Below are 14,087 nucleotides of genomic sequence, written 5' to 3'. Positions count from 1 at the left end.
AGTGATGAGGGTGGTGAATACATAAATACATGACTATACAGGGAACCACTGATTGTTTACTTAGGATGGAATGTATGGGGTGTGGACAAAAACATCTTAAAAAATGGGTTGATGAAGAAATCTTGAGGACACTATATTAAGTGAAATAAGTCAGACACATAAGGACAAATATTGCAGGGTCTCACTGATATGAACTAATTGTAATATGTAAACTCATAGACATGAAATATAAGTTACCAGGATATAGAACCAGGCTAAAGAATGGGGAGTGATTGCTTATTATAAGCAGAATGTTCAACTGGGTTGAACTTAAGTGTTTGAAAATGGGCAGAAGTGACAGTAGCACTTTGTGAGAATAACTAACAGTGATGAATGTGTGAATTTGGTGGAAAGGGGAAGCTTAGAGTCATGTATGTCACCAGAAGGAAAGCTGGAGGTTAAAAGATGGGGATGTATAAAACAGTGAATCCTGTGGTGGGCAATGTCTGTGATTAACTGTACAAATATTAGAAATCTCTTTCATGAAATAGAACAAATACATGACACTATAACTAGAAGTTAATAATAGAGGGGAATATAGGGAGAAAAGTATACCTATTGCAAACCATATACTACAGTTAGTATTTTTAACATTCTTTTATCAAAAGTAACAAATGTACTATACTAATACTATGAGTCAGTAGTGGAGAGGGGATGATTAGGGGTACAGAGGATTTAAGTTTCCTTTTTTTTGTCTCTATTTCTTTTCTGGAGTAATGAAATTTTTGGAAAAGTGAAAAAACAAAATTAATTATGGTGATGGATGCACAGCTGTATGATGGTACTGTGGGCAACTGATTGTACACTTTGGATCTTTGGATAATTGTATGGAATATCAATAATCTCAATAAAAATGCATATATAAAAAAAAACGCAACAGTAAGAAATCAAACAACCCAATTTAAAAATGTGCAAAAGGATAAACAGGTACCTTACCAAAGAAGATATACCAATGGTCAATAACATATGAAAATACACTCAACATCATGTTTCATTATGGAAATGCAAATTAAAACAACGAGATACCACAACATTCCTATTAGAATGACTAAAATTTGAAACAATGGCAATACCAAATGCTGGCAAGGATGTGGAACAACAGGAACTCTCATTCTTTGCTGATGAGAATCTAAATTATACAGCCATTTTGGTAAACAGTTTGGCTGTTTCTTACAAAGCTAAGCACAGGCTTACCATATGATCACAACAACTGCATTCCTTGGTATTTACCCAAAAGAACTGAAAACTTACTTCCACACAGAAACCTGTGCAGAAAAGTCTATAGTAGCTTTATTCATTATTGCCAGAAACCGGAACCAACCAAGATGCCCTTCAATAGGTGGAATGAGTAAACTGTGGTACATCCATATAAAGTAATATTATTCAGTAATTTTTAAAAAAGAGCTATCAAGTCACAAAACAACATGGAGAAATCTCAAATGCACACTAGTGAGTGAAAGAAGTCAGTCTGAAAAGGCTACACACTGTATGATTCCACCTATATGTCAAACAGGGAAAACTATGAAAACTAAAAATATCAATGTTTGTCAATGGGGTGGGGTAGAATGGAGAAAAGGAATGAATAGGCGAAACATAGGCATTTTTAGGGCAGTGAAACTACTCTTTATGAAACTGCAATGTTGGATACATGACATTACATATTTGTCAAAATCCATAGAACTGTAAGAACAAAGGGTGAATCCTAATGTCCACTATGGACTTTAGTTACTAATAATGTATCAATATTGGATCATCAATTGTAACAAATGTACTACACTAATTAATGTAAGATATTAATAATAGGGGAAATTATGTGTGTGTTTTGGGAATGGAGATGGGGTAGTTTAATGGGAACTCTCTAATTTCTGTGCAATTTTTCTGTAAAACTAAAATTGCTCTAAAAATAAATTTTATAAAAATTTTAAAAAATTAATCCTTTGTATAATATGTCAATGTTCAGGCATAGGAGATAATGCTAAACTGTTCTTAAAATTTTTTCATCCATTTATACTTGTAAAAAAGTATATATGAAATTCTGTATGGCCACATCCTTTCTAACATTTGGTGGTATCAGGTAATTTTTGTCAATTGAATGAATGTAAAATGGTATCTTATGGGACACTGGTTTAATTTCTCTAAGTTTTAATAATTGGTTTCTTATGTTTCTTCTCCAGTAAATTGTCTAGTCATATCTTTTGCCCCCCCCCCCCAAAAAAAGAAATTCAATGAAAAACAGCAATTGTAAAGAGTATGAGTGAGCTGTGGTACAAATGCAAGCAGCCCAATATACAGTAATTGGAGTCCCTGAAGAAGTACTGACTAAAAAATTTCCAAATTTGGTAAAAACTGTAAACCCACAATCCTAGAAAGTTCACTGAACTCTTGGGAAAAGAAATGTGAAGAAAACTATACCAAAACACATCATAATCAAATTGCTTAAAACAAGTGATAAAGGACAATCTTCAAAGCAGTTAAAAGAAAAAAGGAATCTGATGGACAGGGGAATAAAGATAAGAATGACACCAGATTTCTCATCAAAAAACAATGCAAGCAAGGAGACAGAGGAGCAGCATATTTTAAGTATAGAAATAAAAAAGTTATCAACCTAGAATTTTAAGTCCAATGAAATTTCTTTCAAAAAAGAAGAAACAATAAATATCTTTTCAGATATGCAAAAGTAAAATAATTCATTACCAGAAAAACTGTCCTATAACAGATATTAAAGGGAGACCTTCAGGGAGAAAGAAATGACACCAGACACAAAAATAGATCTACAGAAAGGAAGAAAATCAGTAAAAATGGTATGTATAGGCATAAATATATGAGATTATTTTATCATTATTTAAATATCCTTCAAATAAAGTTGACCATACAAAAATAACAATGCATTGTAGGGTTTATGGCATATGTATAAGTATAATAAATATTAATAATAGCATAAAGGCAGAGAGGGGATAAATGGAAGTATATTACTTTAAGATTCGTACACTACACATGAAGAGGTATAAAATCATTTGAAGGTAGACTTATGATGAGGTAAACACGTATACAAGCTCTAAAGCACCCACAAAATAAAAAAAAAGAAAAAGTTATAGCTAAGCCAACATAGGAGATATAGTTGGAAAAAAAAAAAAAAAAAAAAAAAAAAAACAACTCAATCCAGAAGAAGGAAAAGAGTAAAAAGGGAAAAAAGATTAAAAAAAGCAAGACCCAACTATATGTTGTTTATAAGAAACACACTTTAAATATAAAGATACAAATAGGTTAAAAGTAAAAGGATTGACAAACACACGTCATTCTAACATAGTCACAAGAAAGCTAAATCTATAGTGATGTAACCTCTGTCATTTCTGAAACTGGTAATTTGCATCTTGTCTTTATTTTTTTTTCCTGATCCTGGAGGTTTATCAATTTTATTCATGTTCCAAAGGACCAACTGTTTTATTTCACTGATTTTCTCTAATTTATGTTTTCAATTTCACTGATTTCTAATCTGAACTTTTACTTCTTTTCTGTGATTTACTTTGGATTTAATTTGATCTTATTTTTGCACATTATTAAGGTGAAGCTGAGGTCACTGATTTAAGATGTTTCTTCTCTACTAAAGATATTTAGTGCTATAAATGTCCCTCTAAATACTGCTTTTATGGAATCCCATAGATGTTGATATGTTCTGTTTTCATTTTTAGTTTCATTCAGTTCAAAGAACTTTCCAATTTCCCTATGATTTTTTTCTTTGACCCACAGGCTACTTAGAAGGGAGTTTTGTTTCCAAAGATTTCGGAATTTTCCAGAGATCTTTGTATGATGGACTTCTAATTTAATTCCACTGTTTTCAGAAAAACTTTTCTATATGACTTGAATCCTAAACTATTCAGACTTGTCTTATGGTCCAGAATATGGTCTCTTAGTAAATGTTGCACATGCACTTGAAAAGAATATGTATTCTGCTGTTGTTAGATGGAGTGTTCTATAATAACAAGGTGAAGTTACTCGATAGTAATTTATAACCTTGTTGACAGTCCCTATATCTTTGTTGATTTTCTGTATTTGTTTTATCAATTATTGAGAGCAATACTAAAATCTCTGAATATAATTGTAGATTTGTCTATTTCTCCTTGTATTTCTATCAGTTTTTGTGCCATATATTTTGAAGCTTGGTTCTTGTGGACATAATATGTAGGACTATAACATCCTCTTGATGGATTGACCTTATTACATTATGAAATGACACTTATAATAACTATTAATATTCTTAATCTTGTATCTATTTTTTCTTGTATTAATATATGTGAGACAGGCTACATCACGAGAGATTGTGTAGGTATTAAAAGGCCAATAAGGAAATATTAGTGTAAAACAATTTGAAATGCACAAATTCCTTTAAAGACACAAGACACTAAAGTTCACAGCAGAAGAAACAGATAACCTTAATAGTCCTACACCTATTAGAAAAGCTGAATTTGTTGTTAATATTACTTTCCCATAAAGAAATCTCCAGGGTTCAGAAGTCTTCACTGGCATAGTCTATCAAACATTTAAAGAAGAAATCATACCTATTCTGTACAAACTCTTCTAGAAAATTGAAGAGGTGGGAACATTTCCCAGCTCAACTCTATGAGACCAGCATTAGCCTGATACTAAAACCAGACAAAGAATGCCAAGAAAACTTCAGACCAATATCACTTATGAACACAGAAGCAAACATTCTAAAGAAAATATTAGCAAATTGAATCCAACAATATATAAAAAGGACAATACAACTGGATTTTAATCCAAGTGTACAAGATTGGTTTAATATTTGAAAATCAATGTAATTCACCATATTAACAAACTAATAAAGTTGCATGATTCTTTCCATGGATGCAGAAAATGCATTTAACAAAATTCAGCATCTATTCCTGATAAAACCCCTCAGCAAACTAAGAATACCTGATAAAGGACATCTATGAAAAATCTATACCCAACATCATACTTAATGGTGAAGACTGTATGCTTTCCCTTCAAGATAAAGAACAAGACAAGTAAATCTAGTCTTAACACTTCTGCTCAACAATGTACTGGGGACTCAAAACAGGCAACAAAAATAAAAGGCATCAAGATTTGAAAAGTTGAAGTAAATTGTCTTTATTTGTAGACGACAAAATGATCTCTGTAGAAAATGATGGAAATTTCAAAAAGGCGACTACTGCTAATAGGTGATTTTACCAAGATGCAGGGTCCAAAGCCAAAATGCAAAAATCAATTGTATTTTTACATACTAACAATTAATAATCAGAAACTCCTTTCTTAAAAAAAGGTAACATGATAACATTTAAAACAGCAACAAAAAATATGAAAGGCTTAGGGATAAATTTGACAAATGATGTGAAAGACCTGTACACTAAAATACTAAAACATTACTATGATGAATTAAAGAAGACAAGTAAGTGGAGAGATATACCTTTCTCCTGGGTCTGAAGACTCAACATTGTTAAGATATCAATTCTCCCTAAATTGATCAACAGATTGACTGCAATCCCAACCAAAATCATGGCAATATTTTTTTGTAGTAACTGGCAAGTTGATTCTAAAATCCAGATGAAAATGCAAAAGACATAGAACAACCAAAAAGGTTGGATAAAAAAATAAATTTGGAGGGCTACCTGATTTCAAGATTGTTTTTATAAGGCTACTATAATGAAGATACTGTTGTACTGGCATCAAGATATAGAAATAAGTTGGTAGAACAGAATAGAAAGTCCAAAAGTAGGCATATACAAATGAATAAATGATTATCCTTTATTCTCTGGATAAAGGATTGTCTTTCAACAAATAATGATGGAATACTTGTATATCTATATACAAAAATGTAAATGAACTTTGATCTATTCCTCATACAACAAACAAAAATTAACTCAAAATGTACTATAGACCTACATATAAAATATGAAACTATAAAACTTCTAGAAGCAAACATAGGATAAAATCTTTGTAACCTTAAATTAGAGAGATTTCTCAGATACCTTAATAAAAACATGATCCAGAAAACACAAAATTAATAACCTAGATGACATAAAAATTAAAATTTATGCTTATCAAAAGATGTTAAGAAATGAAAAGATAAATTATGGACTGATAGGAAACAAGTGAAAATTACCTTTCTGACAAATGGCTTGTATCAGAAATATGTATATAAAGAACTCAAAAAATTCAATAAAGCATCTAATAAAAAATGTGCAAAAATTTCAACACATCAAAAAAGAAGATACAGAAATGGCAGAGAAGCATAGGAAGAGATGCTCCAACATTTTAATCATGAAGGAAATGCAAATCAAAACCACAATTAGATACTACTACACACCTTTTAGAATGGCTAAAATTAGTAAGACTGACTATATCAAGTGTTGGTGAGGATGTAAAGCAACTGGAACTCTCATATACTGATAGTGAGAATGTAAAATGGTACAACCATTGTAGAAAACCATTTGGCAATTTCTTATAAAGTTAAATATAAACTTGTCATGTTAACCAACCATTCTCTTGGTAGATACTGAGCCAAAAGAAAAGAAAGCAATGCCCATTCAAAGGCTTAGAAGTGTTATTTTAAACTTTTATTTATCAAATAAAAACATTTCCAAACAAAACAAAGCAAAACAATGGGAAAAAACAAACATTCTGAAATAAGTTCATTCTTTCCCATATACTCAAAAAAAATTAACAAACCATAGTCATACCTGAGCATTCCCATATCATTAAGATCACTATCAATATCTTGTCTGTTCTTATTAGATCATTGTTCCCCTTCACTAGCTGCTGTCTATGTCTAGATCCCCTATATTCTATAATATAAGACATTTATTTTACATTTTTCACAGAGTTCACATTAGTGGTAGCATACATTATCTCTCCTTTTATGTCTAGCTTATTTCATTCAACATTGTCTTCAAGATTCATCCATTTTGTCATATGTTTCATGACCTTGTTCCTTTTTACTGCTGCATAGGATTTCATCATGTGTATATATCACATTTTCTTTATCCACTCATCTGATGAAGGACATTTAGATTGTTTCCATCTTGCCGCAACTGTGAACAATGTTGCTATGAACACTGGTGGACAAATATCTGTTTGTGTCACTGCTTTCATATCCTCTCTGGGTAAATACTGAGAAGTGAAATTGCTGGATTGTAGGTAACTCAATATTCAGTTTTCTAAGGAACCGCCAAACTGTCTTCCAGAGTGGCTGAACCATTATACAGTCCCACAACCAATGAATAAGAGTTCCAATTTCTCCACATCCTCTCCAGCATTTGTAGGTTCCTGTTTGTTTAAAGGCAAACATTCTTATTGGTCTGAGATGATAACTCATTGTGGTCTTGATTTGCATTTCCCTGATAGTTAGCAAAGATGAACATTTTTTCATGTGTTTTTTGGCCATTTGTATTTCCTCTTCAGAGAAATGTTTTTCATATATTTTGCCCATTTTATAACTGGGCTGTTTGTACTACTGTCATTGAGTTGTAAGATTTCTTTATATATACAAGACATCAATATTTTATCAGATATATGGTTTCCAAATATTTTCTCCCATTGAGTTGGCTGCCTCTTTACCATTTTGACAAATTCCTTTGAGGTACAGAAGCTTTTAATTCTGAGGAGTTCCCATTTACCTATTTTTTCTTTCATTGCTAGTGCTTTACATGTGAGGTCTAAGAAGTGCTCTCCCAATATTAGGTCTTGAAGATCTTTCCCTACATTATCATCTAGGAGTTTTATGGTATTGTCTCTTATATTGAGATCTCTGATCCATGCTGAGTTAATTTTTGCATAGGGTATGAGGTAGGTAGGGGTCCTCTTTCATTCTTTTGTATATAGATATCCAGTTCTCCCAGCCCCATTTGTTGAAGAGGCTGTTATGTCCCAGTTCAGTGGATTTGGGGGCCTTATCAAAAATCAGTCGACCATAGATCTGGGGGTGTATTTCCAAATTCTCAATTCAATTCAATTGATCAGTATGTCTATCTTTGTGCCAATACCATGCTGTTTTGACAGTGGCTTTATAGAAGGCTTCAAAGTCAGGCAATGTAAGTCCTCCCACTTCAGTTTTCTTTTTTAGAATGTTTCTAGCAATTCGAGGCACCTTTCTCTCTCAAATAGATTTGATGACTAGCTTTTCCAAGTCTGCAAAGTAGGTTGTTGGAATTTTGATGGTAATTGCATTGAATCTGTAGATGAGTTTGGGTAGGATTGACATCTTAACTATGTTTAGCCTTCCTATCCATGAACATGTAATATCTTTCCATCTCTTTAGGTCCCCTTTTATTTATTTTAGTAGAATTATATAATTTTCTGTGTAGAGGTCTTTTACATCCTTGGTTAAGTTTATTCCTAGGTACTTAATTTTTTAATTGCTATTGAGAATGTAATCTTTTTCTTGAGTGTCTCTTCAATTATGTCATTTCTACGGTATAGGAACATTACTGACTTATGTGCATTAATCTTATATCCCGCTTTGTTATTTTTTTTGTTAGCTAAGTAGGTGTGTCGCCAATTTCTCAGGGTTTCTAAGTATAAGATCATACCATCTGCAAATAATTAGAGTTTTGCTTCTTCCTTTCCAATTTGGATGCTTTTATTTCTTTGTCTTATTGAATAGTTCTGGCTAGAACTTCTAGCACAATGCTGAGTAATAGCGGTGACAGTGGACACCCTTGCCTCATTCCTGATCTTAGAGGGAAGGCTTTCAGTCCCTCACAATTGAGTACTATACTGACTGTGGGTTTTTCATATATGCCCTTTATTATATTGAAGAAATTTCCTTCAATTCCTAGCTTCTGAAGTGTTTTTATCAAAAAAGGATGCTGGTTTTTGTTGAACGCTTTTTCAGCATCTATTGAGATGATCATTTGATTTTTCTCTTCTGATTTGTTAATGTGTTGTATTACATTTACTGATTTTCTTATGTTGAACCACCCTTGCATGTCTGGGATGAACCCACTTGGTGAGGGTGTATAATTTTTTTAATGTGTCTTTGAATTCAATTTGCAAGTGTTTTGTTGAGAATTTCTGCACTCATATTCATTAGGGAGACTGGCCCATAGTTTACCTTTCCTGTAGCATCTTTATCTGGTTTTGATTTTAGAGTAATGTTGGCTTCATAAAATGAGTTAGGTAGTGCTCCATTTTCTTCAATTTTTTGAAAAGGTTTTAAGTAGGAATGGTGTCAATTCTTTTTGGAAGGTTTGGTGGAATTCCCTGTGAAGCCATTTGGCCCTGGGGTTTTATTTGCAGGAAGCTTTTTAATACCTGACTGGATCACTTTACTTGTGATTGGTGCGCTAATGTCTTCTATTTCTTCTCTATTCAGACTAGACTGTTCATGTGTTTACAGGAAATTTTCCATTTCATATAAATTATTTAGTTTGTTGGCATAGAGTTGTTCTTAGAATACTCATGATTTTTTTTTTATTTCTTCAGGATATGTAGTAATATCCCTCCTCTAATTTATTATTTTATCTATTTGATTCTTCTCTCTTTTTGACTTTGTCAGTCTAGCTAACAATTTACTGATCTTGTTGACCTTCTCAAAGAACCAACTTTTGGTTTTATTTCTTTGTTTTTTGTTTTCCATATCATTTATTTATGCTTTAATCCTTGTTATTTCTTTTCTTCTACTTGCTTTAGGATTAGTTTGCTGATTGTTTTCTAGTTTCTTCAGTTGTTCCATTAGTTCTTTGATTTAGCTCTTTCTTCCTTTTTAACATATGCATTTAGAGCTATAAATTTCTCCCTCAATACTGCCTTTGCTGTATCTCATAAGTTTTGATATGTTGTGTTCTCATTTTCATTCATCTCTAAATATTTAGCAATTTCTCTCGCAATTTCTTCTTTGAACCACTGACTGTTCAGGAGTGTGTCCTTTAACCTCCAGATATTTGTGAGTGTTCTGGATCTTTGATAGTTATTAACTTCTAGTTGCATTCCATTGTGGTCAGAGAATATGTTTTGAATAAAGTTCAATCTTTTTAAATTTATTGAGGCTTGTTTTATGCCCTGGCATATGATCAACCCTGGAGAAAGTGAGATGAGCACTACAGAAGAGTTAATATCCTGGTAATTTGGGATGTAATGTTCTAGATATGTCTGTTAAGTCTAATTTATGTATCACATTCTTTAGGTTCTCAATTTCCTTATTGGTCTTCTGTCTGGATGATCTACCTATAGGAGAAAGTGTTGTACTGAAGTCTCCCATAGTTACTGTTGAAATATCTATTGCTTCCTTGAGTTTTGTGGATGTTTGTCTCATATACTTTGGAGCACCTTGATTGGGTGCATAAACATTTATGATGGTTACTTCTTCTTGGTGAATTTTCCCTTTTATTAGTATATATTGTCCTTCTTTGTCTCTTATAATATCTTTTGATTTAAAGTCTATTTTATCTGAAATTAGGATTGCTACCCCTGCTTTCTTTTGGTTGTAGCTTGCATGGAATATTTTTTCCATCCTTTCACTTTCAATTTCTTTGTGTTCCTAGGTCTAAAATGAGTCTCCTGTAAACAATATATTGACAGTTCATATTTTTTAACTCATTCTGCCAATCTGTATCTTTTAATTGGGGAGTTCAATTCATTCACATTCAATGTTATTACTGTGAACGCAGTTCTTGAATCAGCCATCTTATCCTTTTGTTTTTATTTGTCAGATCTATTTTTACCTCTTTCTGTTTCCTTTAAGGTACCCTTATTAAGACTCTTCAGTTCTGTACCGTTCTCCAGACCTCTCTCTCCTTTCTTTCTTTCTCAGCTGGTAGAGCTCCCCTTAATAGTTCCTGTAGGGCAGTTCTTTTGTTAACAAATTCTCTCAGCATCTGTTTGTGAAAATTTTAAGCTTTCCTTCAGTTTTGAAAGAGAGCTTTGCTGGATAAAGATTTTTTGGGCTGGTAATTTTTCTCTCTCAGAATTTAAAATATGTCATACCACTGCCTTCTCACCTCCATGGTGCCCAATAAGTAGTTGGTACTCAATGTTATATTGTTTCCCTTGTGTGAATGACTGTGTCTTTCTTGCTGCTTTCAGAACTTTCTCCTCTTCAGCATTTGACAATCTGATCAGAATACGTCTTGAAGTGGGTTTATTTGAATTTATTCTATTTGGAGTTCACTGGGCATCTTTGATTTGCATATTTATGTTGTGTAGAAGGGTTGGGAAATTTTCCCCAACAATATCTTCAAATACTCTTCCTAGCCCTTTACTCTTCTCTTCCCCCTTCTGGGGCACTGATGATTTTTATATTTGTGTGCTTCGTATAGTCCATCATTTCCCTGAGATCCATTTCGATCTTTTCAAAAATTTTTTCACCATTTGTTCTTTTGTGCTTTAAATTTCCGTCACTCTATCCTCGAGTTTGCTAATTCGTTCCTCTACCTCTTCAAATATGGTGTTATGTGTCTCAAAAATATTTTTAATTTGATCAACAGTATCTTTATTTCCATAAGAGCCACTATTTTTTATTTGCTCTTGCAAATTCTTCTTTATGTTCTAGGATCTTCTCCATGTCCTCTATATTCTGAGCCATAATACTGATGTTTGTGAGTACTTCTTTGATTAATTGCTCCAGATTCTTTGTCTTCTCTGGCTTTTTCATTTGGACATTTAGGTTATCAATATCTTCTAGTTTCTTCATATGCTTTGTAATTTTCTGTTTATTTCGGCTTCTTGGCACTTGCTTATCTTGATAGGGTTCTTTTAGAAGATGCAAGATTATTTGAACATTTATCTATAATTTGACAGAGCTACAATTTGTGGGGTACACTTTCCTGACCTACCATCAGATGGCGCTCCTGAGCCACCTTTTACCCTTAAGCCAGTTCTCCTCAACTCCATTTATATACTGAGTGGGGGTCTAAGCCATGTGGAGGTCCAATCAGTGTAACAATTTTCTGTGCGCTCCGGGGACTGTCAGTCCTGTGGGTAGGAGGCGTGTCCTGTGCAATTTGGCCGGGAGTCTGCCCCAGGACTCAGCAGTCCTATCTGCTCCCAAAGCTGCAGGTGGAGCACTCCAGGGCCGCAGAATGGCATGTCTCACCCTCCAGCTCAAATGCTCCACTGTCCCTCTCTGGCATGCATTCACAAGTCCCTAGGATTGCAGGAGGGCACCCCACCTCTAGGCTGTGCACACCGCAGGCCTCTGCGGAAGAAAAGTACATGCTGCCACAAGGCTGCCAAATCCCAAATTCCTCCAAGGAAGCTCCTGGCTGCAGGCTGTGAAAAGCTGTGTCTCAGCCAACTGAGTCCTGGCCCTGGGGTCATGAAAGGCTGTCTCCCAGGCAACTGCAAAGCCCCGGCACTGGGGCCATGAAAGCTTGTCTCCCAGGCAACTGCAAAGATGGCGGCATCAGGCATGGAAAGCTACCCCCCTCCTTGATCATCTGTCTGCTCCAACCATCAGTCCCTGTCTCAGGGGGTCTGGCCATGGGCTGTGAATGTTCACAGCAGCTTTATCTGTAATTGCCCAAAACTAGAAACATCCCTAAAGACCATCAACGGGTCAACAAAATACCATTCAATAATAAAAAGGAATGAATTCCTGACATGTGTAACAACACAGATGAGTCTAAGGAGCCAAATAAAATAAATAATATTATATGATTCCATTTATGTAGAATTCTACAAATGCAAACTAACCCGAAGTGACAGCAAGCAGACCAGTGGTTGCCTGAAAATGAGGGGAAGGGGATAGCAAAAGGAGGGATTAAAAAGAGGCACGGGGAAACTTTAAAGGGTGATGGGAATGATTTTGATTATAATGATGGTTTCATGGGTATTTATATATGTCAAACTTGCAAAACTGTACATTTTAAATATGTGTATTTTATTGTATATCAATTATATCTCAGTAAAGTGTTAAAAAAAGCAAGCATAAAATATTTGCATAAATGAAGTATTTGGTTAGGAATAGAGCTCAAAGTTTTACATGTGAAAAAATCAACTTAGTGCTTTGAAACTTTGACATGAAAACAATTCATTTCTTGAGATATGATGCACATTAAATTATATGCTGACATGGGTAACACCTGCAATTTTCTAGCTTATTTTTAAATTAATTTTTGAAAACCTGACATTTCTTCCCAATAGGTAGAACTCAATTGTTCAATCTAATATTTTAGAATTCAGTATAATTAAAAAGACTAATAATTCTCAGGGGAGGAAAATATTTTGGGAGTTATCAGCAACCACTTCCATGTACAAGTTAATCAAATGACCAATGAACTGCATTAAAAATCACTAACCAACTACAAACCAGTAACTGAATGTACACAAAGCTCCACATCATTCTCACTAATTCTAAGATTTCGTCTCTTAGAAACCATATTATTGAGGTTTTACATATTTCAATAAAGCCCAGAAACACACAACTGTTCTCTATAAAACAAGAGAACATGGATTTCCAAGAAAAGCAACAAAATAATTCGCTATATTATATAAGACAAGTAAATTAGATTTTGCGAGACAAAAGGATTCTTACTATTGAAAATGTCACACACCAGATTAAAAATCCTCTCCAAGTGAATAAACAAGTATTTAGAAATGTAAGAGCTGAATGGGGCCCCCCTTTTAGTGGAAAGGGAAAGACAATGGAGTGAAATTTAAAACATTATTACCCAAACTAAAGGCAGAAAAACTTGTATCACACTAAAATTTATAGAACATTGTTATTCTGGTAATAGCTTTACTCATTTGACTAAAAAATTCATACAAAATAAATGTATTTAGAGTAAATATTTTGTTGCTTTTATCATTGTTCAGGAATTCGTACCTCGTAAGAGCTGTTCCTGTTTTACCACAAGCCCCTGGTATTTTTTAAGAGTTTTTTCATAGTCCTTTTTCAAGGTTTGATTTTCAGAGTCTTCATCAAGTAAACAAGTTAAGGATCACGTATACCCATTGAGGTAAAGAAAACCTACTGAAAAATACTATAAAGCTCTACTAAATTTTATATGCAATTTTATTCAGTTATTTTCAGCTATTTTAACTAAAATGTTCTTCTCTGCATGACAAATCACTGT

General features: G+C 33.5%; 1 protein-coding gene across 3 annotated transcripts in view; it reads right to left on the bottom strand.

Annotated features, from left to right (window-relative positions):
• Window positions 1-14,087, bottom strand: part of KIFAP3 (kinesin associated protein 3) — a 194,726-nt gene that overhangs the window by 116,306 nt on the left and 64,333 nt on the right. For all 3 annotated transcript variants that reach the window (XM_037825375.1, XM_037825374.1, XM_037825376.1), the window contains exon 8: window positions 13,838-13,936. In XM_037825375.1, coding sequence (XP_037681303.1) covers window positions 13,838-13,936 — 99 coding nt within the window. The remainder of the gene's footprint in view (window positions 1-13,837; window positions 13,937-14,087) is intronic.

This window comes from Choloepus didactylus, chromosome 2 (assembly GCF_015220235.1).
Source record: "Choloepus didactylus isolate mChoDid1 chromosome 2, mChoDid1.pri, whole genome shotgun sequence".
Classification (NCBI taxonomy): domain Eukaryota; kingdom Metazoa; phylum Chordata; class Mammalia; order Pilosa; family Megalonychidae; genus Choloepus; species Choloepus didactylus.
This window is presented reverse-complemented; position numbering and strand designations above follow the sequence as displayed.